Source organism: Felis catus, chromosome D4 (genome assembly GCF_018350175.1).
Source record: "Felis catus isolate Fca126 chromosome D4, F.catus_Fca126_mat1.0, whole genome shotgun sequence".
Classification (NCBI taxonomy): domain Eukaryota; kingdom Metazoa; phylum Chordata; class Mammalia; order Carnivora; family Felidae; genus Felis; species Felis catus.
The window spans coordinates 58,542,810-58,568,560 of NC_058380.1; the positions used below are offsets into that span (position 1 = coordinate 58,542,810).

General features: G+C 50.8%; 1 protein-coding gene across 3 annotated transcripts in view; it reads right to left on the reverse strand.

The window, feature by feature from the left end:
* Nucleotides 1-25,150, reverse strand: part of PAX5 (paired box 5) — a 194,714-nt gene extending 169,564 nt beyond the window's left edge. The window contains exons 1-3 of one of the 3 annotated variants that reach the window (XM_019816199.2): nt 24,233-25,150; nt 10,708-10,873; nt 5,062-5,259 (exon numbers count right to left, since the gene is read on the reverse strand). In XM_019816199.2, the coding sequence (XP_019671758.1) occupies nt 5,062-5,259; nt 10,708-10,873; nt 24,233-24,278 (410 nt within the window). In that variant the 5' untranslated portion in view covers nt 24,279-25,150. Of the gene's footprint in view, nt 1-5,061; nt 5,260-10,707; nt 10,874-16,645; nt 21,134-24,232 lie in introns of those variants that run through there. The other 2 variants (XM_011288547.3, XM_045043375.1) reach the window with 2 other exon arrangements.
* Between the last annotated feature and the right edge of the window lie 601 nt (nt 25,151-25,751).

Sequence of the window (25,751 nt, forward strand, 5' to 3'; positions counted from 1 at the left end):
GATTTTGCCCATCTGCTTGCAGCAGCTGCCAAAAAAAAAAAAAAAAAAAAAAGGAACAAAGAGCATTATCTTCCACTGAGAAGAAATGGTAGTGGGAAGGACAAGACTAATTGAATCATAGCAATTCTAAAAAAAATTTCAAATTAACAAGCAATCGTCAAGACGTGTCACAGTAAGAGTCATACTCCGGACCTCTTCTAAACCAGAGACAGTCTGGCTACCTGGCAGTTAACACTAAAGGGTTTTGCCTTTACTTCGCTGAGCATGAGCATGATCCTGGGCGCCATGTGAGCATCCTAGATGGTCCAGCAGAGAAGGGAATTCAACAATCCACCAATTCCTGCAAATGAGGACACCAAAGCCCAGAGTGCTGAAGTGACTTGCCCAGGGTCACACAGCAGGTCAGCCCAGACTCCCAGCTCCCATGCTCGAGCAATTTCCTTTGCACCACATTCAAAAGAAGTGGCCCCTCTGCTAAATATTTCCTATAGGAGACATAAAGTCTATTTGGATTCCAAATCCATTTAGAAACTGAGGGACTAAACTTCAAGGGCTTCAGGTATTACAGGCATTCGTAAGGATCCTATTTCAACATCACCCTCACTTCTTTGAAAGGCTAGGTCTTCTCACACACATATTCCTCCATCCCCGCCCCCCATTACACAATTACATTGAAGGAGAAAATCATGGTGCCTTTAAAAAGGAAATAGGAAGACAGGGCTGAAGATATACCCACATCTACTGCACTGGTCAAACTGCCATTGGTGCAGTAAGAATCTTGGGTCATCAGCTGTGCTAAGAATCCCAAACCAAGGGTCCAACTGGGCCATGCTGGAAGGGGGCCCACAGGTGGCACCCAGGCCAGCAACTGATGTGGAGAAGAAAGAGGGGAACGGGTAAACACTCTCAGAAGTCTTGCTGCCCAAGTTCAGATTAAGAGTAGACTTTACAAACTGTCATCCCCAGGCCACATCAATTCCTGAGTGAGTTTTGTTTGGCCTGCATAGTCATTTGTTTTATTTGAATTAGTTGCCAATAATTGTAGGGTGGGAGCTTTTACATAAATACACGGATTTGTAGCTTCCCTTGAAAAATCCAAACACCTAGCAATCCTGATCCCACGTTCCCACATGACAACAACCAATTGTTGCTAAGTGGAACCGTCCTTCTAACTGGGAGTGCCACTCACAGTCCCCACCACTAGGCCCCTGATTTAGAGATCCGGGACTGGATTGGAAGGAAGGCTCCATTACCGGCTTCCGTCAGCTCTTGGACAGTCACCTCCCACTGACACTCGGGCTGGATTCTAAGAATCCTTGGTGCAGGTCGTGCAGCACCCCCAGCCCTTTTTTGTCCTTAGGAAGCCACATAAACATGATGGCTCGTGTCCCAGCAAATCTCCCACATGCTGAGCAGAACAGGTTCGATGTCGCTGAATTCCGTGTCAGTCACGGGTTCCCAGGCTGCTCTCCCAGAAGACAGGAGAAAGGCATACACGGGTAGGGGTGGATAGTGGAGACGACACTGCTGCCACCGGAATAGCTACAAATCCAGCCACCATTCCCTCCTTAGCTGTGTGAAGTAGGGGAAGAGTGAGAAGTTGCCCCCGGGGAGGCAAGAGCTGGGAGAGGAATCTGTGGACGCTCTTACATCATGATCGTGACGTTTGCGAGACAGTTACTTGGAAACTGCACCCGTTTGAACGCAGCTTTGGAGAGCAGCTTTGCCTTCATATGGAAAATAAAACTGCACGCAGGGATGGCTCAGGCTTTCGTGGACAGGGCAGGGGGAGGCAGGTGGCGGTGGGAGGGAGGCACCAACAGTGTCCTTGTTCATCTGCATTGCTGGCTTGGTTGGCTAAAGACACAAAGAGCTCTGAGTGAAGTGCCACAGTGTGCGCCCAGAGAAGAGCCCCCAGCAGGGTGCCCAGGAGAGGGCTGTGGGCCACAGAGGGAGCCGCAGACAGGCAGCAAAGCGCAAAGGCTGCGAGGTGCGTGGACATGGTAGGAATGACCGTTTTACTCCTCCTTGCCTCTTTGCTCTCGGATCCTCAGTTCTGTCACGAGTAGAGTCCTACAGGGCAATGGTGGAAAGAGACAGGCCCTCCTCTTACTACCATCAGGGGTCCCGGACTCTACTCCCATCTCTCCCCCAAAATCATCATTCCTCTACACCTCTCTTCTGGGCCTCAGTTTCTATACCTGCCAAAGAACAGAGTTAAGCCTCGAGGGCTACAGGAGACGACAGACCTGAAAACACCTCAGAGGCACAGCCACCGCTGTGGACACACAGGAGCCCCTGAGGCTAGCCACGGCCCCAGCAACCAGCAAGCAGCCGCCCAGCGCAACTCCAAGCACAAAGCACCAGCTGGTCCACGGCTTCCCTAGACACTCGTGCAAGTCCCGCCTCACGGCCTCCACCGCTCCGTCGGGCCACTGTGCTCTTTTCACTTCGTATCTTCCTTTCAAGTAACTTACGTTTTGACTTAGACTTACTTTATGAGGCAATACGAGTTCTTTACCGTAAATGGGAGGGATAGTTCATAAAGTTCACACTCACTGGCTTGGTGTTCCAGTTATATTTTTCTAAAATACATTAAAGCAAATTCATCATAAATAGATGACCGTTTTCATCTTGTATTACAGAAGATATAAGCTGGAGCCCTGCAAATGAGTTATGCTCGTCCTGTAAGGCATTTTTTTTTTCACTGAAATTCATCGCCACCATTTAATAATATGGAGATTTGGAGGGCACCTGGGTGGCTCAGTCGGTAGAGCGTCCGACTCTTGATTTCGGATCAGGTCACGATCTCCTGGTTATGAGACTGAGCCCCGTGTCGGGCTCCGAGCTGACAGCGCAGACTCTGCTTGGGATTCTCTCTCTCTCCCTCACTCTCTGCCCCTCCCCTGCTGGTGGACTCGCACGCTCGCGGGCGCATACACACTCTCCCTCCAAATAAATAAATAAACTTAAAAAAAAATCCTGGAGGCATTCGGCTGGAGCTGAGAAGCACCTACCCCTTCAGTAACTTTTGTGCTGTCTGGTTTCCCACAGACCCCACCTTTCCCCATCACCTCATACCTAGCCTTCTTCACTTGTTACATTACTGCCTGCCAACAGCAGGCATTAGGAGCTTGGGACCCCCACGGGCAACCCAGGGTTATCTTTCAAACCACCAATTACACGTACACCCTACATTGGGAAATCTGCGGGCCCCCAAAGCCTGACCATGGGTTTGGTGGAGGTTCCTCTGAAGAGAAGGCTTCCGTTCCCTGATTGCTATAGGCATTGTATGCCTTACTCCACACGAGGGCTCTTGGAGACATGGGAAAAAGTCATGTTGCTCTGTGTGACGGTAATCCTGCAACGTGCCAGAAGTAGGGGACTCCCAAAGCACACTGGAGCCCCCATAACCCAGAAGAACAGAAGTTATCCCCCCCCACCCGAAACCCACCACAACCGTTGCTATCTCCTCAGCTAATTCAGGTTGACCAGAATTCTCATGCATGCCTGAATGCCATCCTACGCAAGGAGGCCCTCTAGAACGGAGACTACGAGACAGTGTACCTGGTGCGCCTCTCTGTGCTCTGTACCTCACATGATGTCAGGACCAAGGTAAAGACTTGCTGAGAGGAAGGAAACAGGCTCATGGCTTATGAAATAGCAGGTCTCAAAACATCAAGAGATGCACTCACACAGTGATTCTGTGCATTCGAGTCATCACAGAAGGAACAACCATCAAGCCCAGAAGGGATCTCAGGGACATTCTAGTCCGACCACCTCTTTCTGCCGGGGGGTGAGGGGTCTGCTATGCCCGGACAGGCTCTGCACGGACAAGGGTAGTGTGTGACCTTAGAGAAATGGGAACCATTCAAGTTTTCAGTCGGCTGGTTCTCTTTTCTTTGTGGAGTTTAGAGAACAATCATTTCCGTTCACCTCACAACTTCATCCTTGACTTCTATAGGTTTAACGGATTTGAGACTTTGCCGTTCACAATAGAAAACTTTCTTCAAAAAAAATTTTTTTTTTAATGTTTATTTATTTTTGAGAGAGAGAGACAGACAGAGCATGAGCCAGGGAAGGGCAGAGAGAGGGAGACACAGAATCCAAAGCGGGCTCCAGGCTCCAAGCTGTCAGCACAGAGCCCGACACGGGGCTCCGACTCACAGAACATGAGATCATGACCTGAGCCAAAGTCGGGGGCCTGCCCAGCTGAGCCACCCAGGTGCCCCTATAATAGAATACTTTCTTTCAGAAATTTTTTGAAGCTCTGAAAGCTCCATTAGATATATCCTGGATCACACTTCAGAGAAGGTGCCGCTGTGGCTCCCAGGAAGATCCCATGCCTGGTACTCATGGTAGTTCTCTGGTTCTTTCTCTCCATGGGTGACATTGAGGGAAACTGGGGAGAGGGCAGCTCCCTAACTCCACAGCATCTTGGTGTCCTGGACGTCACTCTTGGAGATCACTGACCTACATCAGGACCACCAAGGTTCTGAGCTCTTAAAGAGAGGAAGAGCTTTGTCAGGGTGACACTCGGAGTTTGTGGCAGAACTGGGACAAGGAACCAAATCTCTCAACTTCAAGTCCAGGCTCTGTTTTCCACATTCAACGGCTCAACCTCTGCCCAAACCGGAGGCAGGGATTTTCTTCCTTGGAAGCTCTGATTTATATCAGCCAGTGCGGAGACCCTGAGCACGGGCTTACAAAGAAGTGACATTTGTCAAGGCCTGATCAGAACAGTTTGCTGCTAAGTGTCCCACACACAGAGGCGGCGGTAAAGGGAGAGTGACAGAAATCACTCTGGGCTCAGAAGACTCTCAAGCAGCCTGGGTACTGACATGGCCTTCCCTCCTTGAGCCTAGGACCCCTGCCTACTTTGGAAAGATAAGAAGGGCAACAGAGAGATCAATCTAGCCCCATTAGCACCCCTCCTGTCCAATAACCCCTAAGGGGCCTGGATGAATGGAGAAACCAGACTTTTAGGAAAGGCACTCACAGAGCCTCCAGGATGCCCCACTCCCCCCGATCCCTAGCCCCCCACAGGCACCAGCCCCTCACCTGTTGATGGAACTGACGCTGGGCACCGTGTCATTGTCACACACCCGTTCCGCCAGCAGCCGGTCCCTGATCTCCCAGGCAAACATGGTGGGATTTTGGCGTTTATACTCAGCAATTTTTTCCACCACTTTGGGCGTGGCGACCTTTGGTTTGGATCCTCCAATTACACCAGGCTTGATGCTCCCCGTCTCATAATACCTAGGACCCAAGCAGAAAGGAGCTTAGCCATGAGGAACCAGCAAAATGGATGCTTGCAACAAAATAGCTACTCTGTCCAGAAAACATCCAGATCTGTGCTGTCCAATTCAGCAGCCCTAGCCTAGCCATATGGGGCTTTGGAACATCTGAAACACGGCTCATTTGAATTGAGGTGTACCGTAAGCATAAAACACACACAAGATTGTCAAAATTTAGTATAGAAACAAGAAGGTAAAATATCTCGTTAATAATTTTTATACTGGTTATATGCTAACATGATCACATTTTTCATATACTGGGTTAAATAAAATATATAAAATCAATTATACCTGTTTATTTTTCCTTCTTTAATATGCTACCAGAAAATTTTAAATTTCAAACGTGGCTCGTGTTATATTTCTATTGGACAGTGCTGGTCCAGACGCTATGCATTAATTAGTTAATTAACTATCACATTTATCTATCATTTTACAGTTTACAGAAAACTTTGAAGTCAGCTTTCTCATTTGATCCCCACCACAGTTCTAAAGCACATACATATTTTGAATGAATAAATGAATGAATAAGTGAATGAACAGGTCCCCATCTACAGGTATAAAACAGAGATCCATGAAGGTTAAAAGGCTTGCCCAGGGTCACACAAGGCCCATTGGCCAAATCAGGACAGTGGCCTGGCCCCCGAGCTAAAATTTCCCCCAGGAAGTTGGCTTGTACCTTTAATTTACCAGTACTCACATCCCCTAGCAGATTCCATCTGCATTCTGTGACACTATCCCTTAAGTGCAACTTTTTTTTGCCATAAGATTACAACGATAGCCCTAGCCTAAAATGAAAGGAAATGTTGGATTCCAGAGTTAACTGGAAATATGTGCTATATACAAGTCAAAACCCAAGCAATCAAAAAAATAAATAAATAAAAACCAACCACAAGTCACCGCAGCTCTTCCAGAGACCTCCCCTGAGGTAAATCGCTGTTTCTAAGGACATTTCCATGCTATCAGCTCTTCCTCGTTAACACAAATAGGATGTCAGGGTTTTACAGTAAAACCGAGACCGGGGAGAAGAGTGCCGTGAAAGATCATTTCAAGGGAAAAAAATTACTTGATTCCTTTTCTGAATCTGAGCCTTCACTGGATGTCTCTCAATATTTACAGAGGAATTCTTGACTTCCGCTTGCAAAAGAGATTATCTTGTAGTTGAGATTTTTTTTTTAGCTAAGGAGACATTTTAGAACTGACTGGTAATTTTTTTTTTTTTTTTAGGTAAACTCTATGCCCAATGTGGGCTGGAACTCACGACCCCAAGATCTAGAGTCACGTGCTCTACCAACTGAGCCAGCCATGCACCCCAATGACTGGTAAATTTTCAACCTAAATTGTTTATAATAGGTAAGGCAAAGAGACGATTCTCCCATGGGATGGGTGGGAAGTGTTACCCAAGACCCAATGACTAGTCACATTTAAAGAGATGCTGAGGGGTGCCTGGGTGGCTTAGTCAGTTAAGCATTTGACTTCAACTTGGGTCTTGATCTCTTGGTTCAAGAGTTCAAGCCCCACATCTGGCTCTGTGCTGACAGTTCAGAGCCTGGAGCCTGCTTCAGATTCTGTGTCTTCCTCTCTCTCTCTCTGCCCCTCCCCTACTCATGCGCGCGCTCTCTCTCTCTCTCTCTCTCTCTCTCTCTCTCTCTGTCTCTCAAAAATAAATAAACACTTAAAATAAATAAATAAAGAGATGCTGAAAGTCTCAGCCTGGGGAAATCTAGTTAGGGCCAACCTAATGGACATTCTAGAAACAGATGAAATAATTTGAGAGCAGTGATATGGACATGGAAATTCTGTTTTTCATTGAGAAAAGTGAGTCATGTTTAAATTTGGACAATAAGGCAAAATTCAACCTATTCCCCCTTCTGTAATTACTGAAAAATTATTAGTCACAGTCTTTAAGAAACATCCAAGGAAACACTATTTTGTCAGAAGTTTAGAAAGGCAGCTAAATCAAGGCACACAGCAATCTCTGCGGCTTCCAATTATCCTTCCAATTTTACAATAAAAAGTCATTTGTTACTATCAACACAATAACTCATTATTCAGCACAGGGCTCTAAAATTTACAGAGTTCTGCCTCAAATTATCTGGATCTCCACGTCAATCCTAAGGGGCCAGCGGGGTTTTACGGAGGGGAAACTGATGATTAGAACAAGTGCCTTGCCCAACTCCCTTTTGGAAGCCAGAGGCGGTCCCAGCTTTCAAGTCTGACTCTGGCCTCTTCCCACTGGAGCAAACTTCTGCTTTGATTGTGAAAATTAAAATGATAATGGGGATGATGACAATTGTAGGAAGCTCTACTGTTTACCAGGCATTTCACAGACCTCTTTTCACTCACTCACTCACTCACTCACTCACTCCTCTCTGGGCACCTGTTAGGACAGGCACTGGCTTGGGGCAGCAGTTACAGACGCAAGGACAACCCTGGGCTAAGTACTCCAATTGTAATCACTCGAATGGGACTGCACTGTTCCTGCCGCAGCTGAGAGAGCAGCGGGGGTGGCAGGATCTGGGGCCCTCCACCCAGCCCACCTGAGCAGTGCCAACCATAGCAGGCTGTGGTGTTCACACGAAGAGGTCTCTGTCTGCCTTTTGACTGACACATCAGCCTGGCCCTTAGAAGGCAGTCCTGGCACCCCAGGGGAAACCCCAATTGGCAACTGTATCAAGTGAGGAATCAGACGGAAAAACTGCTCTTTCATCTCAGCAAAACAGCCATGCCGCCTTTTGGCTTACACACGACAGACAAACGGCAGCCACCAACACAGTGTAGTTCCGTGCAAAGAACATTCGTTTGGGAGTGAGGAGGTGGGCGTGTTAGTCAGTGGCTCTGTGTGACCTTGGCCAAATCACTTAGCGTCTCTGGGCCTCCAAGTGACCCCATTTGTATAATAAGGGGAGGATGTTTACCCTGCCTGCCTCCCAGGACACGGGCAGAAATGCAGAATGGTTAAGAAAAAGCTTTGCAAAACATAAAAAGCACGTGTTGCGGATTAAAATCCTCTGAGTGTTTCTTACTGTGTAACATACCACCCAATTCCAAACGGGCTGAACCTCCCAGCCAGGCTCCAGTGAAAGAAGACAAGAGCCAGGCTTTCTGGGTGGATTTAAATGGGCCTCACATGCCACTAGGCTGTGCCTCGCCAGCCCCTCCTGAGCCTCGAGCTCTGTGGACTGAATGCCCACACTCCTGGCAAATCGCCACCTTCCCAAGATGACGAGGGTCTCTGCCTGCCTTGTCATGCACCCTCTGAAAACCACGGCCACCACACACAACACACTCTCTATAATCTGTCGCTCCGAGCGCACCCACCAAATTCTTCGGTAACCGAAAAAATAAAATAAAATAAGTGGATGGAACAGCCCGGTTCAGAAATTCCCAGTCACACTGTTTTAGGGCTGAACTTGTTTCTTAAGAGGCAGTTCTAATTAGAGTGACATTTTGTCCACTGTGGTTCTTAGTTATGAAAATAATGAGCTATGAAATTCCAATTTATTGTTGACAACTTAAACGGCCAGGCACCAGAGCGGCGCATAACTTCCGAGTGCCACTCTACCTAGTGACAAATCTATTCTGGGCCTCCGGAGGCTGCCGGCTGTGCCTGGGAAGGTCCTTGTCCCCTTTGGTCTCCAGGGGAGATTTGGAGGGCTTCGGGGCACCAGAACATGAGGACCTGGCATCTGGACGTCCCCTCTAAGAAGGGCTCGGCATCTCGTCCTAAGAAGATTTCAGATAGCTAGCAAAATGTCGGCTCAGCAAAGATGTCTCAGCAAACACAAAGGAAGGGCCTTCTTTTTTCTCTCCCTCAATGCAATGAAGAGGCTTCCCAAGAAGATAGCGAAGATCCGCTTGGCTCTCGAAGCCTGACACTGGGATAATCTCAAATATTTCCTTCCTCTCTCTTTTTCTCTTTCCTTCTTTCTTGTCTTCATTTCTCTATTTCTCTCTCTCTCTCTTTTAAATGAACGATTCTCTTTTCTCTTCATCTCCCTCTCCTGTATTTTTCTTCTTTTATCCTCACTTTCGTCCTCCTGCCTCAAACCACCGTCTAACAAGAGCACCGTGCTAATGTCCAGCCTTCCTCCTTGAACTCTGGCTGGGGCTCATTCGCTGCTGAGCGTTAAACAGGAGTGGAGCCCAGAGCCTCCCTGGCTGAGGCGACCCGAGGTAGGTAAGGGATAAGGAATTAACACAAGGATCAAGGTCCCCAAAGGGGACGCCAGACCCCTGGCCTTGAAACCTCTTCCTTTGGCCTCCAGCAAGGCTCCCCAAGGTTAGAAACTGTTATTCCTTCCATCTAAAAGAATTTCTTAAATTCCAGCAGATGAAAGGGAGAGAGTAAGCAAAAAGTCACAATATCACTGACATACTGCAAAATATTTATTTCCTCTTCAGGCATCTGTTCTCAAATCATAATGCAAGCTACAGGACCAAGGTTATTTCCTGACCCAGGGAGAAAAATCCTGAGAGAGCTCTAAACAACTAAACCTGAGAACACCCGCGGCTGCCAGAGCAGACTTCGAACAACTTCACGTGCCCCGAAACAAGCCTGTGGCTTTGGCTTTGCAGTATGGTAAGGTGCCAATGGTCTAAGAATCCTTGAGGCCTTTTCCCAGTCCGAGCACTGACTAGCTGGATAGACCTGGCTCAGGCACTTGGCCTCTGTAGATTTGTTTCCTTCTCAAAACAAGCTTCCCTGGACCATACTGAAGCTCTCCTGAGAAAACACACAGGAGTGCTCGAAGGATGGGCTCTACAGCCCTCTGGGAGAATTGGCATTATTCGTATTTTGCTTGCTGCAAATCGACGGGTCAAGTGGCAACTTTCAAATGTCAGATTTGAGAGTTAGCGTTTGAGTTTTTTTCCCTCTCTAATATACGCTTAGGATGCCTGTCACTACAAAGGAAACAAAATGTGTAGAAGGAAAATACTACAGCCCAACATAATAAGGCTGGTGATAACCAAAAACTGAAAATGACAGCTGACTTTTAAAAATGGAATGTGCTTTTTGAAGACATTAAAATGAAACACTGAACTCTAATAACGTGATTTTATAACTTGTGGGTTTTCCACCCAGCCCTGCTCAGGCCCCAGACTCACCTAACATGTGTAGGGGAAATTCCCAAGAACCTCTTATTCTTGGGTTCTTTGGAATAATTCACCAGGCTTTCAAAAAACATGTCATTCCTGATTGAGTCACCTCATTCCACATGTCACTTGAAACAGGGGTTTCCCAGGACTACTTTGAATTGAATGGCTTGAGCTTTGCAAACTCTTAAGTATTATGCATGTGGGTGAAGTGCCACCATGATTTTCAATGACACCCGCACGTTGGACAGCTACTGGGTCATGTTTTAGGTCGTTATTTGAAAAATCAAGGGAAGCCTGCAGCTTCTGCCTTTACCTGCCAAGAATTTTGCTGACACAACCATGGCTGACTCGAAGCTGCCTTGAGATGTCGCAGGGCCTGACACCTTGATGAGCAAGTTCCACTATCCTTTGGCGGACTACATCCGGGAGTGGCCGTCCATTCACAAAAACCCCCCCAAGCTGATTCACTCCTCCATGTCCTGAAACAGATCAAAAACAAAAGCAGAGAGAAAGGGTGGTTAGAACCAGTCACATAAGAGAAGAAGCGTGTTGTAAGCGCCCACAGCCCCTCTGATCAGAAATGGCCGCAGGCTGGAGATTTTGAGCCTGGAGTCTGATCGTGCAGGCTTCATGAGCCCCTCAGATTGCTTTTTAAAATTAACCTTTGCCTTTGTCCATCTTCAGCCAGTCGGGCTATTGATAACAAGCATCCCCATCCTTCAATTTTTGTTGTAATTTGCCTTGTAATTTTTTGTTAACAATGGACTATGTGAAAGACCCCAATCTATACTAGAGACCTAACTTATTACATGCTTGATGCTGAGGTCTAAGAAAGATCCTGGGGAGAAAATGTTTTAGAATACATCAAATTTAAAGAGATTTTTAAAAATATAACTATTTCCCTTTTAGCAAATATCTGTAAAAGTGAAAAGGACTACTCCAATAAACCTAGATCTCAGGGGGAAAAATGGGTTTTGGGTTTTTTTAATCAGCAATCTGATTCAAAGGCTAAAGATTTTTTTTTTTTAATTTAAATAGTGTCTGCAGAGTACTGAAACAAAACCCAGCCACTGCCTTGATAAAAATCTTTTCTTTAACAAGATGGGGTGCATCCCTCAGTAAAGGCAAAAAATAAACAAACAAAAAAGGTGAGGTTGACATGCAGACTGTACCCTCTCAGAGCACACAAAAGAAATGGGTCAGAGGATCACATTCCACTCTACCACATCAGGATTTGTTATAAAAGAGTTTCCTTGGGATTGCTGAAGTGTTTTGCAAATGACAAGCAGCTTTAAGTTGGTTTAGGGGAAATAAAGAAGCTGGAGAAGGCTTCCGAGTCCCAGGTTTTACAAGGGCTCTGAGATGGATTTTAAGTAAAAGGAGTCCAGGAAAGTGTCTCCTCCACCCAATAAGCTCCCTTCTCTTACACCAAAGTCCATCTGGAGGGAAACAGGAATCCAAGTAAATGAATAGCAAAACCAGTAAACACAGAGTGATCCAGTATAGCACCACTGTATATAACATCCAGTATGTAACATCACTGACCTTGTGGCTGTTAATCAGCCACTAACTGACATCACTAAGGACACCCAAAAGCCAAAAGCCAAGTCCAAGCATTTATCAATGCTGCTGGCAGCTCAGAGGCCAATGATGGGGAAATCTCTATCTAAACTGGGACTTGCCTGAGACTAGACTGTACCAGGGAAGCTAGGGCATCTCAGATGTCACACATGCACACACACACACACACACACACACAATCTCTCTCTCTCTCTCTCTCTCTCTCTCTCTCTGTCTCCAGCTCTAAAACATAAAATAGCCACCTCATTTCAGCAATCCCCCACCAAGCACTCAATTACTATCTAAGTTCATGAACAACATCTGAAATAAAAGGGGGGGGGACACTCATAACATAACCTATTTCCTAAAAACTGCCAAAGCTATTCACTGAAGTTTCCCATGAGGGTCCTAATTGAATATTTCCCAAATTTCCAAGCTCAGACTGATTTCCAGGAAAAACATAATTTTATAGGTAATGACAGTACCTAATTCTAATTCTTGGCTGAATTTCTCTCTCATTTTTGAAACGAGCTTTCATTGGCTTTGATTGTTCTAAAACACCCCAAACATCAGAAAAAGGAAAACCATCCCCAACAGGATTTTGCAGTTAGAAAGAAAACTGCGTAGTTCACCCAAAACAGAAAGACTGCGGCCACCCCTGGTTGAGGGCCTTAAGAAGGCTTTGTTCTGGGGTCGGGAGCATCTAATAAAAAAGGATTGTAAAGATCTTTAAAGAACAGGCTGGCCTGAAGAAGAAAGTAAATTCAAAATTGGTACAAGCCCATCTAAGAGGACAAGAAGGAAGCCAAAAGCATCCAGCACTTTTGAGATAACCTATAGCCCAGGCATTGTGACCCATTTGCAATCGCTTGTTCCCTATACCACTGGCAATGTAAAATTTCTGCCAAAAACAGAGTGGCAACCTTCAAGGACTTAACTTCCAAGAGCAGTCCTGCAGGACATTTGTGAGCTTCGGGGGCCGTTTTTACCAGGGAAAAACCCCCAGGGTCGGGCACTCTAGGTGGCAGCAAGGCCCCAAACTCTCTACTTTTGACCACAAAGACAAGGCTACCAATGTTCTTCCAGAGTCCGATCCAATAACCACAGCTGACCTCAGACTCAGAATGACCTTGGAGCCCCCAATCTCCCTCAACTTTCTGGGAAGACTCCCAAACTCACTTAGGTGAGCCCTTTCTGCCTAAGTCACAGTCCTATCCAACAGAGAGCATTTGAAGGGTGGTGGGGAGGTAATTTACCTGCTCAGAGAAGACAGTGTCTCCCATTTACCCTGAGATTAGAAAGAAGTAAAACCAGAGGCCTGAAAGAGGGAGGCAGGATGGGGAAAGAAGAGAGGAAAAGGGAGGGGAAGGTTGCAATGCATAGGAACTAAATGACACAGACAGCAAGGACAGAGAGCCCAGAAGGGAAGCCTCAGGTTAGAAAGGCAGAGGAAGAGAAAAAGGAATGGATCAGCTAGTACAGGCAAGGAAAAGAAAGGTGAGTGTGGTGTACATGGGAGGCAAGAAGACCAGAAGAGAAAATGGAGGAAGCCCAGTAAAGGGGTATCTGGAAGACAGGGGACTTCTTTGGAGAAGAATCTTTGTTTTCTGGGACCCCGGCTCCGGCCCTGCATCTCCTCAGAGGACCCAAGTCCCAGCCTCTACTTCCTATGGACCTCAGCTGGGTGAGGGTTCACCTCCTGAGCGGTGCATGTTCTCAGCTACACTTCTCAAGGCCAAGTAGAATTTTCAGAGAGCCTGGCACAGAGACAGATGCAAACAAATCAAGGCAAAGACCAGGAAACAGACACACAGATACTGACCCCACAGGGAAGACTATTCAGGGTTTGGAAGAAGGTGAGGGGAGAAGGGTTGAAGATACCCCGAGGCCTCTGTGGCTCTGGTCTGGAAGGGCTGGCCTCCACAGATGCTCCTTAGGCCCTGATAAGGACATACTACCCACCAGGGACCCTATCCAAATCGTGAAGACCACGACTGGGTAAAGAGTCCTGGGGAGAGGGTCTCTGCTGACTCAGAGGGAAGACTGAACCACAGGGTTATTGAAATTCCTCCTAGTGGCACCAGAGAGGATAAATGAAGGGGCACACAGACATGCAAACAGGGACACAGGGAAAGACGAGGGATGAAATTTCCTTAATGGGTTCTAATTGACAGACAGGCGCTGACACAGATGGACAGTCCGATCATGAGTACAGGTATAGTGAAACCAGACAGAGAGAGTGTCTTGCACATGTGTGTACTCACTCAGGCCACTGCCCTCTCTCTGGAATCTTGAGTCCCTCCCTCTCCCCCCTCCATGAGTCCAGGATACCCAAGAACCAGCTCCACCTCTGCCCATGTAAACTTCCTGTCAGTCCTTTTGTCTATCTGGCTTCAATTATCATACTCTGTAAAATGGGTGTAGCAGAGGGTTTAGATGACACTTAGGTAGGAGATTGCCCATGAAAGTGCTTTACAACTGGAAACCCTACCTGGGGGAAGGAGACATCTATGCGGGGATGGTGGGAGGCCATTGAGCTGATGAAAAGGATGAGTCTAGAATAGGGAGTAGGGGCAAGAGAACACAGAAGCCAATTTCACAGCAGTGCCTTGCCCTCCCCCAATACGACCTCCCCACAGATGATGTCCTGCTCCACTGGGAATGGGGGAGATGGGGGAAGCAGGGGGAGAAGCTGACCCCCCTCAATAGCCAACAAATTGGGGGCCAGGGTGGGCCTACAGTGTATAAGCAAATAGCTTTAGGCGTCAGAACCAAGGCACTTCCAGAGAAGCCAGCTCTGAAAGCTAGGCTGGCTGGGGCCCAGCCCCCCACCATGCTGCCGGGATGATTGAAAATGGGAGGAGGGAGCACTTCTCGAGGAGGGGGCAGATGAAGGCAGGGACAAGGAGGGACAGAGACACTGGCATTTTCGGTTGGCTAACCAGCACCTGGAAGGAGCTGCCTTCTCCACCCTCATGCATAAGCCAGGAGACCACTGGTTCTGATGCTATCTCCCCAAGGGCCGGCACGACTTCTGGGGCTCCCGGCTCTCCGCAGGAGGCAGCGAGACTGTGAATTGTGGCTGGCGAGGAGAGAAGTGCAGGGGTCAACCCTCTCCATTTTGTCCCCCAATCGCCCCTTAGCTGAGCTAAAGGCTTGTCCACCTCTCAGAGTATTGACCCCAACTCATTTGTTCTCTCGCTCGCACTGCGAGAACAGATCCTCCCCAGAGCATGGCTCAAGTCTGCCCCAGAGAGGGCTGCCAGGGACGCTGGGGTCACCATGGACTGGAAACCGTTTTGGCACAGGCCCCAAATGGTGAAGAATCGTTTGGGGTAGGACCAGCGCAAGCCGCTTCTGTACGCAAATCTCCTCCCTGCTTTGGTGGATTACCTTGCACTCGGGAAATTGACACAAAGAGAAACTGACCTGCCCGCAACCAGCCCCTGCCGCTTATATCAGCATTTCCCTGCTTACCAGGCCACTCGGCCCTCCAGGGCAGAAACCAACAAATCCGCCTCGGAAGCTTGCCTTCTCTCCAGCCGGGTCTGTGCTGCCTTTGTTAAATAGGGGACTCACGGCTGAGTAAGCAGGATCCTGGGCTGTCTGAAGGAAACCTGGCTTGGGTAAGCTCCCAGTCCGGGAGCAACTCCTTGACCTGCTGCCCGTGGGGACTCAAGCAGGCTACCCTGCTAGATGCCGCCAAAGCCTGGCGCCTTGCTCCGGCCCAGCTCTGCAGTGAGCAGAAGGGAAACGCGATTCGTTCCACTTGGAATTTCCTTGAAATCTCCGAATCTAATCCGGCGTTAACTCACCATGAGAGAAGCGCTCATCTCACAGGAAGCTGTGCTAAAGGGTGAACTGGCAGATCCCGAAGGGTCAGGCAGCTGGGTCGGCCTCGCCTGTGCCCAGAATGACCCTTCCCGTCTCCTACAGAAGCCACTGTTGGGTGCCTGTTATGACTAACTGACCTCTGGGTTTTTTTTTTTTTTAAGGGGTGAAGCCATCATGAGGCAAGTGTCCTGAAGAGAAGGACTTGATAGTGTCTTTAAGGGTCTCTGTATGAATCGGCAGCTTCTAAGCTCGGCTGAGGGAACGCCACTTTGTTGATTTTTCAGATCCCACTCCTCAACTCCAGGGCGCCTTTAGAGCTCTGGACTTGGTGTCCTTGCTTACTTCTCAGCCTTTTCTTCCACACATACAAGTACACAGGTGCTGGTCAGGGCCCCAATTTCCCTCCAAGCCTCAGTCCCTTTCGATGCCCCACGGCTGTAAAAGGCACCACCCCAGGTTGGGGTGTGGGGCACTGTCTGAGACTTAGACTGACCTCTCCTACAACTTCGTGCCCTCCAACTAGCCAGGCCTGGAGCCCTCTTCAGGTCCGAGCCAGGATTCTCCCAACACGCTGGGATGTTGCTGCCCGGAACCCCTGGAGAGGCTGCAACTCGCTGCCTACACTACGCGTTGCTGGAGGCGGGATTCCCGGTACCAGGTGCTCTGGCCGAGCTCTGGGTCGGACAACCAGGCGCGTCGTTCCACATGCCCTGCCTGGGAGCACTGCACTTTGCCAACTTGACTGCGCTGCTACGGAAGTCCTGAGTCCTCCTGGCCCTGGTACCTGCCCCGCGGTCCGGCACACCCAACCCCGTCCCGGCCGGAGAGTGAGAGAAGCGAGCTCGCCGCCTACTTACTATGCATGGATGCAAACGGGTCGTGCTTACAGTGTATTTCCATCGGGGCGCTCCAGACTGCAGGCCGGCCCACGCCGCCGCCTCCCGGCGCCAAGGGGCTGCCCAGCGCGGCTAGGGAGCCGAGCCGCCAGGCCGGGTTCTGTGCGATCTGGGTTCGGAAAACGCTGCTGGAGCTGCCGGGCCTCTCTCAGAGCCTCTCCGCTGGAGATCGCCGAGAGCTGCGCCTAGAGGCGGGAAACGGTGCTAGTGCCGTCCGGCTGGGAGCGGGGCGCCCAAGTCCTGGTGGCTTCCCTGTCGGGCTGGCTCAGGCAGTGGCTGCGGACCCGGGCCGAAGTAGCTGCGGCCAAGCAGCCGGCAGCTTAGGGGGCATAGCGTAGGGGCCCGTCTCCGGGACGGCAAAGAGCCCCCGGCCTCCGGTAGGAGCGGCTTTTGAGGAGGCCTTCGGGACACACGGCCCTTGGCCTCACTCAGGGGGCAGCGAGGCCCGCGGACTGACAGGCTGGTTCCGCGGCCTCGCTGCCTCTGGAGTCTCTCCTCGACCCTTCGGTCTCCACCGGATCCTTTCTCGGCTTCTCTGAATCTCTGGGGCTTGGAGTTGCAGCCCCAGCCTCTCTCTACTCGGCTCTCCGACGTCTCGGACGAAGTTGCAAAGAACTTCCTCTCTGGCGGCGCTGGGGCCCCGGCGGGTTCGGAGACGCTTCCGTCACTGACGTTGGGGCCGTGACTCCTCAGTCCCCAGGAGCTTGCAGCTCTCACACCCCCGGAGCTTCTGGCTTCAAAGTTCCCCCGGCCCCCGATGCTCCCCCATCGCTGGGACCAGGAATGGGGACAACAGCGACAGTCGCCTCCTCGCCTGAGTATCTGCCTCACGCCCACCAACTCTTCGAGCCCCGCTGCCCTCTCTCAGGGGTCTGGTTCCACTGTTTTCCAGTTGCCTCTTCCGGGACGGCCGCCGCGCCTGCCCCTGGCGTGAAGCGAGGGACCGAGAGAGCGGAAGGTCCTCTCTACCAAGGCCGCTGGGACTGCCGGTGCTGAGATGGAGCCGCTGTCGGCTTTGACTGCCCGCGCTGTCGCCGCCGCCGCCGCCGCCGGCGCTAGCCCTCCGCCTGCTCGGCGCGCACAGTGCGCCACCGCGCCGCCCCGGAGCCGCTTTCAGGACCCGCTGCGTGTGGACAGCGCCGCCCGGGGCTCAGCCTCCCTCCGGGCGGGGGCGAGGCGGGGGCTGACCTGCCAATCACGCTTCATCAAGCCAATCAGAGCTGTGGCAGCCGGCCCTGGCCCGAGACAGCGTCCCATTGGCTAAGCAACCGGCGGACTCCGCCTGATTAGCGGACACCTGGGCAATAGGAGAGAATGGGGGGCGGGGCCCAGGCGGCGGCGCCACGTTCATTGACAAACGCGCGGGGCGAAGGCCTAGCGGAGCGCGGATGGGGGGAGGGGTAAGGGGATCTACACAGGGCCTGGAGAGTCCCGCCGAAGATCCCGCGGGAGCCTGACCTCCCCGCCGCAGTGCTGGGAACTTGGAATGCCCTAAGAGATTGGGGCGGCTAAAGTGGGGATGGGGAGGTGAACGGTGAGGGTGGAGGAATAGTCTCCTGAAAATCTACACACGGATATTAGAGGAAAAATCGGAACGCAGTAAGAGATCCGGTTTTCAATCTAAGCACCACCAGATTCGCAATAGACTCGTAGTGTGAGCACATCTACCCGGTTCTGAGCTCAGTTTCTTCATCTGTAAAATGGGTAGAGTTGGCTTACCTAGTTTTTAATGGAACTCCTTCCAGAGGAAACATTTCACAATTTTAAACATTTCAAGAGCCTACTAAGCCGCTGCCGCCGCCGCCTCGTCCACCTCCCTCCCTCATTTTACCCCCAGGACACCCCAATTCTGAGCTAACAGAAATGCAGAGACGTTGAGAGGAAAGAAATCTCACACCCCTTTAAAGTTAGTAATCAGAGTGCTCCTGGGAGAGGAGACTAATTGAGGCTTCGGACCAGGTTGTCCAAGCACTGAGCCCTGAGCCTCTGTTTCCAGCTTCAGACCAGGAACTGCCAGACGCTTTGGGGGCTAGTGATGCGCAGCTGAAGGATTCTGTTTCCAGGAGTAATACTGCATCTGATGCAAGACTTCTTGGGAACTGAATGAAGCCAGTCGTGTTAGTCCAGTGCTAATGAGGGTCCCTGAAGCAGGCAGGTGGGCAGGCGAGTTCTATCTGCAAGGGCTGCGCCAAGACAGGCGTGCTGCACCAGGCTGCTGTAGAGAAAACTCCTCCTTCCCTTTTCCGGGGAATTTCTTGTTGCTTTTAAGACAAAATGCGTGCATTTCTAGCAGACTCTCCTGGTCCAGAAGACAACAAGCAAAGGAATGGACTTTGAAAAGGAAGCATGTGACAGCCATTCTACACCCAGGAGGCACTGGCAAATACACTGAAGATTCTAGCTCCAGCAGCTCATGGAAGTGGTCCCCAAACCCACCATTTGTAATTCACAAGTAATGATCCTCTGATATTAAACATAAAAAGGGGCTCTGAGATAACTTCTCCAGACCTAGGCTTGTAAGGAAGACAGAGCACAGATTGATTGCCCCTGAGAGGAATCCTGGTTCATTCTCTGCCTCAGTCTCCCTTCTCTCTACCTCTGCACCACTTCCCTACACTGAGTTAGCCTTCGGTCTCACCTTCTGTTACTGTCCCAGACACAGCTGCCCCTAACCGGTAGATAAGTTTCCGGTGCTGACACCATCCCCACCCCCTCCAGGGCACAGCTGCGCAAAACGGCCCCAAGCGGCCTCTTGGGGCCCAGAAGGCTGCGGTGTGCATTGGGGTGGAGTGGCTGCGTTGTCTCTCCTTTGTCTGGGACCGTGCAGGTCCCGATCCTCGCCACCTCCCCACCATCCCTCTCCCACCCGCTCAAACCTGACCCCGTCTTGGAGCAGAAACCCCCATCTCTGCAAAAGCAGAGAGGAGCTATTCATCCTGGTTCCCATGTTCTTTCCACCCGGTGGCGCGAGGTGCATAAAAACTGACTAAAATTTGAAGTGGTGGCTCAGCGTTCCCACCGGAGAGTCGGGAGTGTGGGGACACCCTGAGGGACACCTCCAGCCACACTCGTTGAGTCTGGGCCTAGAACCACAACTTCTAAAGTCTTAGAGCCAAAAGGGCCCTGAGGCGTTGCTTTCCCCATTTTTCAGATGCATAACCTGAGGCCGAGGAGGGACTTGTCCAAGGTCACGAAGAAAGTCTAAGATAGAGGAAAAGCTGTGGGCTGGGAACCTCTCTCAGAAGAGAGCCACTCTTGGGATGGCAGGGAGTGTGGGGGAGAGGTGAGGGTGTGGATGCTGCCAAATCAAAGAACCCAGTTAGGATATGCCGGCACAAACCAGTTTTCTTCCCAATACCTGTGCAGCTTGGACAGAATCTTGGAAGTACTGCTGGAGAGGGATGGAACCACAGATATTAACTGAGCAGGAATAGCTTGGACTCCCACTTCACACAGAGGCGTGCTGCTTCAGGACAGGCTTTAGCTGGGCTGCCTAATTTGTTGGGCGACAGGTGCCCATGACAGAGGAAGTTGCCCTCTGGGTGGGGGTTATTCACCATCTCCAAGGCAGCCGTCTTCTGGGAACTTCTAACGCCAAGAGGCACCACCAGACCTAACATCCTGGCCACCTAGCCCAGCCTTACAGGCCACCAAACAATGGCCCTGACAAGTTATAGAACTAGTCCAAGATTACACAGCAATTCCATGAAGGAGCGGGGCTTCGGCGCCACAGTCGTGCGTCCGAGGGCTCATGAGCCCACGAGTCTGAGTGAGGCTAGTAGAGAGACAAGCAATGAGAGATAGAAAGGACTAGCAGGGAGTTGGTCTCAACGATGGCACTGAATGAGGTCGGGACTTGCTGTGTCCAACAGTCACGGGGTTACGATCCCCAACGGTACAACTTTGAGCAGGGCCGGCAGGCCCTGTGCTAAGCACTGGAGGCAGGAAACTGGGAAAGGAAACCATCCGGGAAGAAACTCAATTTATGGAAGTGGAATCGCCTTTGAAAGTTCTGCTGTTGAAAAAAAAAAGCCCATTGAGAATGTATGAGAGGCCAAAATACCTCCAGAGGAGCGTCCACCTCGATATTCAGCCAGCAACCTGCCCTCACTCAGAACATACTCTCCCTTCTTCCTCTTTCTCTCTGCCCAGTCAGCCCCACCCGCCACGCAGGAGTTGGGACGCAGGAGTCTGGGCTTGGGACTGCTAAAGGGCTCTAGGGGCTTGAAATCTACTCCTCCAGCCCATCTCTCTTCTCTTGTTTGAGGTGAAGGGAGGCCTACAGGGCTCAGATTAGTTGCTCAGTTTGAGGGAGTCAAAGATGCCGCTGCTATGGCTGTCTTAACTCAGTAGGTCCTCTCTCTCTCGAACCCTTATTTTATTTTATTTTATTTTTTATTTTTTAGTAATCTCTATACCCAGCGTGGGGCTCCAACTCATTGACCCTGAGATCAAGACTCCAGAGATCAAGAGACACATGCTCTTCCAACAGAGGCAGCCAGCTCCCTCCCACCCCCACCCCCACCCCCACCCCCACCTACCCTGGGTCTAATCCTCATTTTTAAAGTATCAAAGAGAGAAAGCAACTGACCTGGGTTACACAGCTAGTGGTGGCAGAGTGAATTCCTGTGTGATTCCTGCACCTGGATCAGGGTCTTTCTGTAGGAATCACTTAAGTATGTGAAAAATAGAATTTAACAAAATTTTTCAAGAACCACGTAAACTGCCTTTGTCAGGGTTTGTTATCACTACCAGTGCACCCTGAAGGCCAGGGGTTCTGGAACTACCTTCCTCTCTCCCAAAGTCTTCAGGCTACAGGCCCCTTCTCTTAGGGCTCAGCTTCCCTATGTGTCTAATGGAGAGAAGACCCCTGAGATGAGGCCTCCCAAAGTTGTGAAAGATGAAGATCCATGGCTAGGGAGTATTATTATCATTCCACCACGTTCATCCCAGAGCTAGGGTGCTAGATGCCAATGCCCAGACAGTGCTCAGCCTCTCCTGGCCTTCCTGGCCTTGGACTCCTTAAGCTAGCTTGGCCAAGAATAGCTTTTCTCCAAGGGGGCCTTTGGAGGGTGGGGCTCTATCTCCTCTCCCAGCAAGAATGAGAGGTCTAATGGCAGAGAAGTCACCTGTCAGTCCTACTCCTTGTAGTACTTCTTGTACTACCTACTCCTGTACTTCTTGCTGTATGATGTCAGACAAGTCCCTGCCCCTCTCTGGCCGTCAGTTTTTCCTTTTTGGTACCACAATGATCAGAGGCTAGACAGGAGGGTCCTTAAGTGGCTCCCTGCTCAAGGCTGACCTCACCTGATCTTGGAATTAGAGCAAAAAAGGCATATACTCCTTCCCCATTGTACAGATGGGGAAACTGAAGTCAAGAGAGGGAATGGAATACAGTTGGAAGGAAGGAAAAGGAGGTCAAGTGGCCCATAAAAGGCTTCGAAGTTGAGAAATGGGAGAAGCCCACACAAATCCCTTAGAACCAGACCTAGATGCCCCGAGCCTGGCCAGCTTCTCAGTTCTCTCCTCTCCCCCCAGTTGGGGCGCAGGCTGGTGCAGACAGGCGGAAGTGCAGTGTCACCTGAGATGTCCACCCTTGCCAGAGGAGGCGGCCCTTACCCCAGCCCAAAGGAGAAGATGGGGCGTGGCTCTCCAGATTTTAAAACTCGGGCCAGACTAGGGCCCCCCAGCCCCACCCAGGTCCGCCTCACTGAGGAATGAAATGCTTTATTGATTAAACGATTATTCAGGCGATTGAACTAATCAAAGAGCCCATCGACCGCCCTGAATTACATTCTGGGTAGACAGCTCGTAGGGAGAGGCTGCCTTGCCAGCCACCCAGACCCTCCCTCGGAGCCTCACATGCCTCTGACCCGTTCCCGACATACACACAACACCTAGTCCTCATTCCGACGCAGGCGACTCTCTGAGTCCTACCCTCTGAGGGACCCCAGTGGGGAAGGAGAAAGGGGATGGAGCAGAGGGGGTTTCCGATTCCTTTCCCTTCCTGATGCACCTTAACCTTGGGGAGTCCGCTTTAATTCCCCACCTCTTAGATTTCTGTCCTCATTTCTCCTGTTACAATTTTGGAAACCTATGTATGCCCAGGGAGTTGTCTGGGTTTAGAGTTGAAGTCCACCTCTCTCTCTCTCTCTCTCTCTCTCTCTCTCTCTCTCTCTCTCTGCTTTTTGACCACTATTTAAGGCTGAGGTGGAGGTACGGCCTCAAAGATCCACGAGGATAATGGAAGTGGAATTCTTGCCCGCAGGGCCAGGAGTGTGTTTGGGTGGGGGGTTAGTACACATAGCCTAATGCGTAAAAGAGGCTCCTATACCCAGATTTAACCTCAGGGCAAACTGAGGCCTCCTGCTGCCTGCCACTTCCTCTTAGATATAAACACACTCTGCTACCACTGCCTGGGCCTGTGGGTGGCACACCAAGCTCTGTGCCAGGAAGGCCCGTGTTTATACAGGCACCAGAGTTGGATGCCCAGGCGAGGCATACATGTCCACCCACTGTGCTCTCCTCCACTGGAGCAGCACCCACAAGATAAAACCTGTGCACACAGCGTGCGCGCAAAAGCACACACACACACACACACACCATGGTCAAAGGCTTGTCTAGGAAAAAGTGAAGGCAGGCTGGAGGTCCCTAGAAATGTCACAACTAGTCTGTAGGTTGCCTGCTGTCACCCGCCAAGGTTATGCCTGCCACAGGAGACACTTTCATACAAATGGTAGACTCAACAGAGCCCACAGAGTGAAGCAGTGCACCCCACACACCCAGGGACGGCACTCCCTGAAATCACGCCTCCATTCCGGGTTCTCCCAACATTATGTGACCACAGCCTGACCATCCGCAGGCTTAGCACAACAGAACCCCACTGCCCTAGATCCACCTCTGTGCCTCCAGGCAGGCATTCTTGTGTACATTGGCATGTACACGGTGAACAGCTGTTGGCATCCAAAAATGGAGGAGTCAGCGTAACCACCTCATTCTCACTGCCAAAGGCACTTGGGATACGACAGGTAAACACAAGCCCTTAAAGGAGTAGATGTACACTGAGACACTTCTCCAAATTACATACACTCGGCTCACAGACACACATTTTGGATATGCAGAGTACAGTACCCAGAAATATGAACTCATAAACATGACTAACACCCATTAATATAAGGACACGCATACACACAGGCACATAAATTCTTAGGCACACAGACATTTTGAAAATACACATACAGGGACACACAAACTCACTGTCACTCACGCACACTCTGAGCCCCTATGTAAACACACGGACCCAAACGAACTTTCAGACCCCCAGATAGACATACAGAAACAGGAAAACACAAACTCACAGATACTTGGACGGATGCAGAAGTGTGTGAACAAATTGGTGAAAAGACATAAAAAACGCGCCGCAGACAGACACGCAGTCAATCCCTGAGAAAATGCTGCTCACTCCCTCCCCCAGGGCCGACGTGCGTGAGGACCAGAGCCGGCTGGGTCCTGGAGTTAGCACGCCTGAAGCCCGGGTCGCAGTCCTACCTGTCCTGCCGGTCCGAGGAGTCGGGTAATTTTTCTCTAAATCCATTTTGATTTTCCAGAACTTGATGAAGTGGACAGGGAGAAAAAGTTTCCACTTTTTGTGTGTGCTTCTTTTTCTTTCTTTTTTCTTTTTTCTTTCTTTTCTTTTCCTTTTTTCCCCTTTCTTTTTCTTTTTTCTTTCTCTTTTCTTTTTTTTTTTTTCTTTTTCTTTCTTTCTTTTTTTTTTTTTTCTGGTGCCAGGGGCCGCTCACAGGTCGGAATAATTCAAGCCTTCCGCTCCCCCGCCGAGCTGGGGTAGCTGATCACTGAGCTGAAACTAAACGTTTTAGGTGGAAAAAAAGCGTCCGAAGGCACCGTGAAATGATTAAGGAACTAAAGAGCTTCTCGCCATGTGAGATCATGTCCTGTTCTCGCCAACATCACAAGATGTCCCCAGACACGCCGCGCCCCCAGCGTGCCGCCCCGCACTGCCGGCCCCGAACAGGCAAAGGGTGTCCGCGCTGTGCCACCGGGCCTGCTCAGCTGGCCAGACGGGGCGGGCCGGGCCGAGCCGGGCCGGAGCAGTGCGGGAGGCCGGGAGAGTAGCAGTGCCGCTGCCGCGCCGCCCTGGACTTTTATAGGGGGTTGGGGGGAGGGAAGGAAGGGTTCAAACGGAGCCGGGCGCTAGCCCGCGCGCCCACGAGAAGGTGCGGACCGAAGGCAAGCCGGGAAGCCCTGGCCTCGTGGCCGCACGTTCTACAAACCCCTGCGTCTCGATGTCTCGATGTCGCGGCCCTGTGCGGGTGACTCCTCTAGGTGTGAGCCCCCGCCGCATAGGCGGGTGCAGGCCGGGTTTTTGTTTTTTAAAAAATAACCACCTCGCCAAGCAGGTGTTTTTGAAGGGGGTGCAAAGGCAAGCAGCGTCGCCGGGCGTAGAGGGGGGCGTTCCAGTTTCCTCAGATTCACCCCTAGGGCGGCGCCAGCCCCCAGAAATCCTACCCCCACCCCAATTTGCAGCTCTAATAACATTGCCGGGTGCCTGACTTTAGGGTAGTGCCAGAACCCTAAAGCCCCCAGGTCCCCACTCAGCCTCCTGGTCCCAGAGCTCCCTCCCAAACCATGTCCCATTCTGGCCCGGAGCTTATAGAGGTTTTAAGATGGAGATAAAATCCGGGCCTCGGCTTTGGAGCGCCCGAGCTGAGCAGAACCATCTCAGAGGTCCTGGAGATTGGCGGGAGTCCTGGACACCTTACCCCGGCCCATAAATAGAATCCCTTTGCCCTCTAGCCCGGAGACGTTGCGGCGGGCCCGGCCCCGAGACCCGGGACTTGATTCCAAGAGGGGAAATCAGCCCGAGAGAGACCGGGCAGTGGTGTGGCACGTCCAGCCCGTTCTCTTCGGCCCAGGCTTAAAACTTCACTCCCCTTCCCCCTCCCCAGTTCCGAGTCCAGCTGCAAGGCTTGGCCACTGGAAGTCTGTGGGGCCCCGCTGTGGGGTGGTCGCGGGGGCAAGGTTCTTCAGGGCGGGGGAGCGCTCTGCA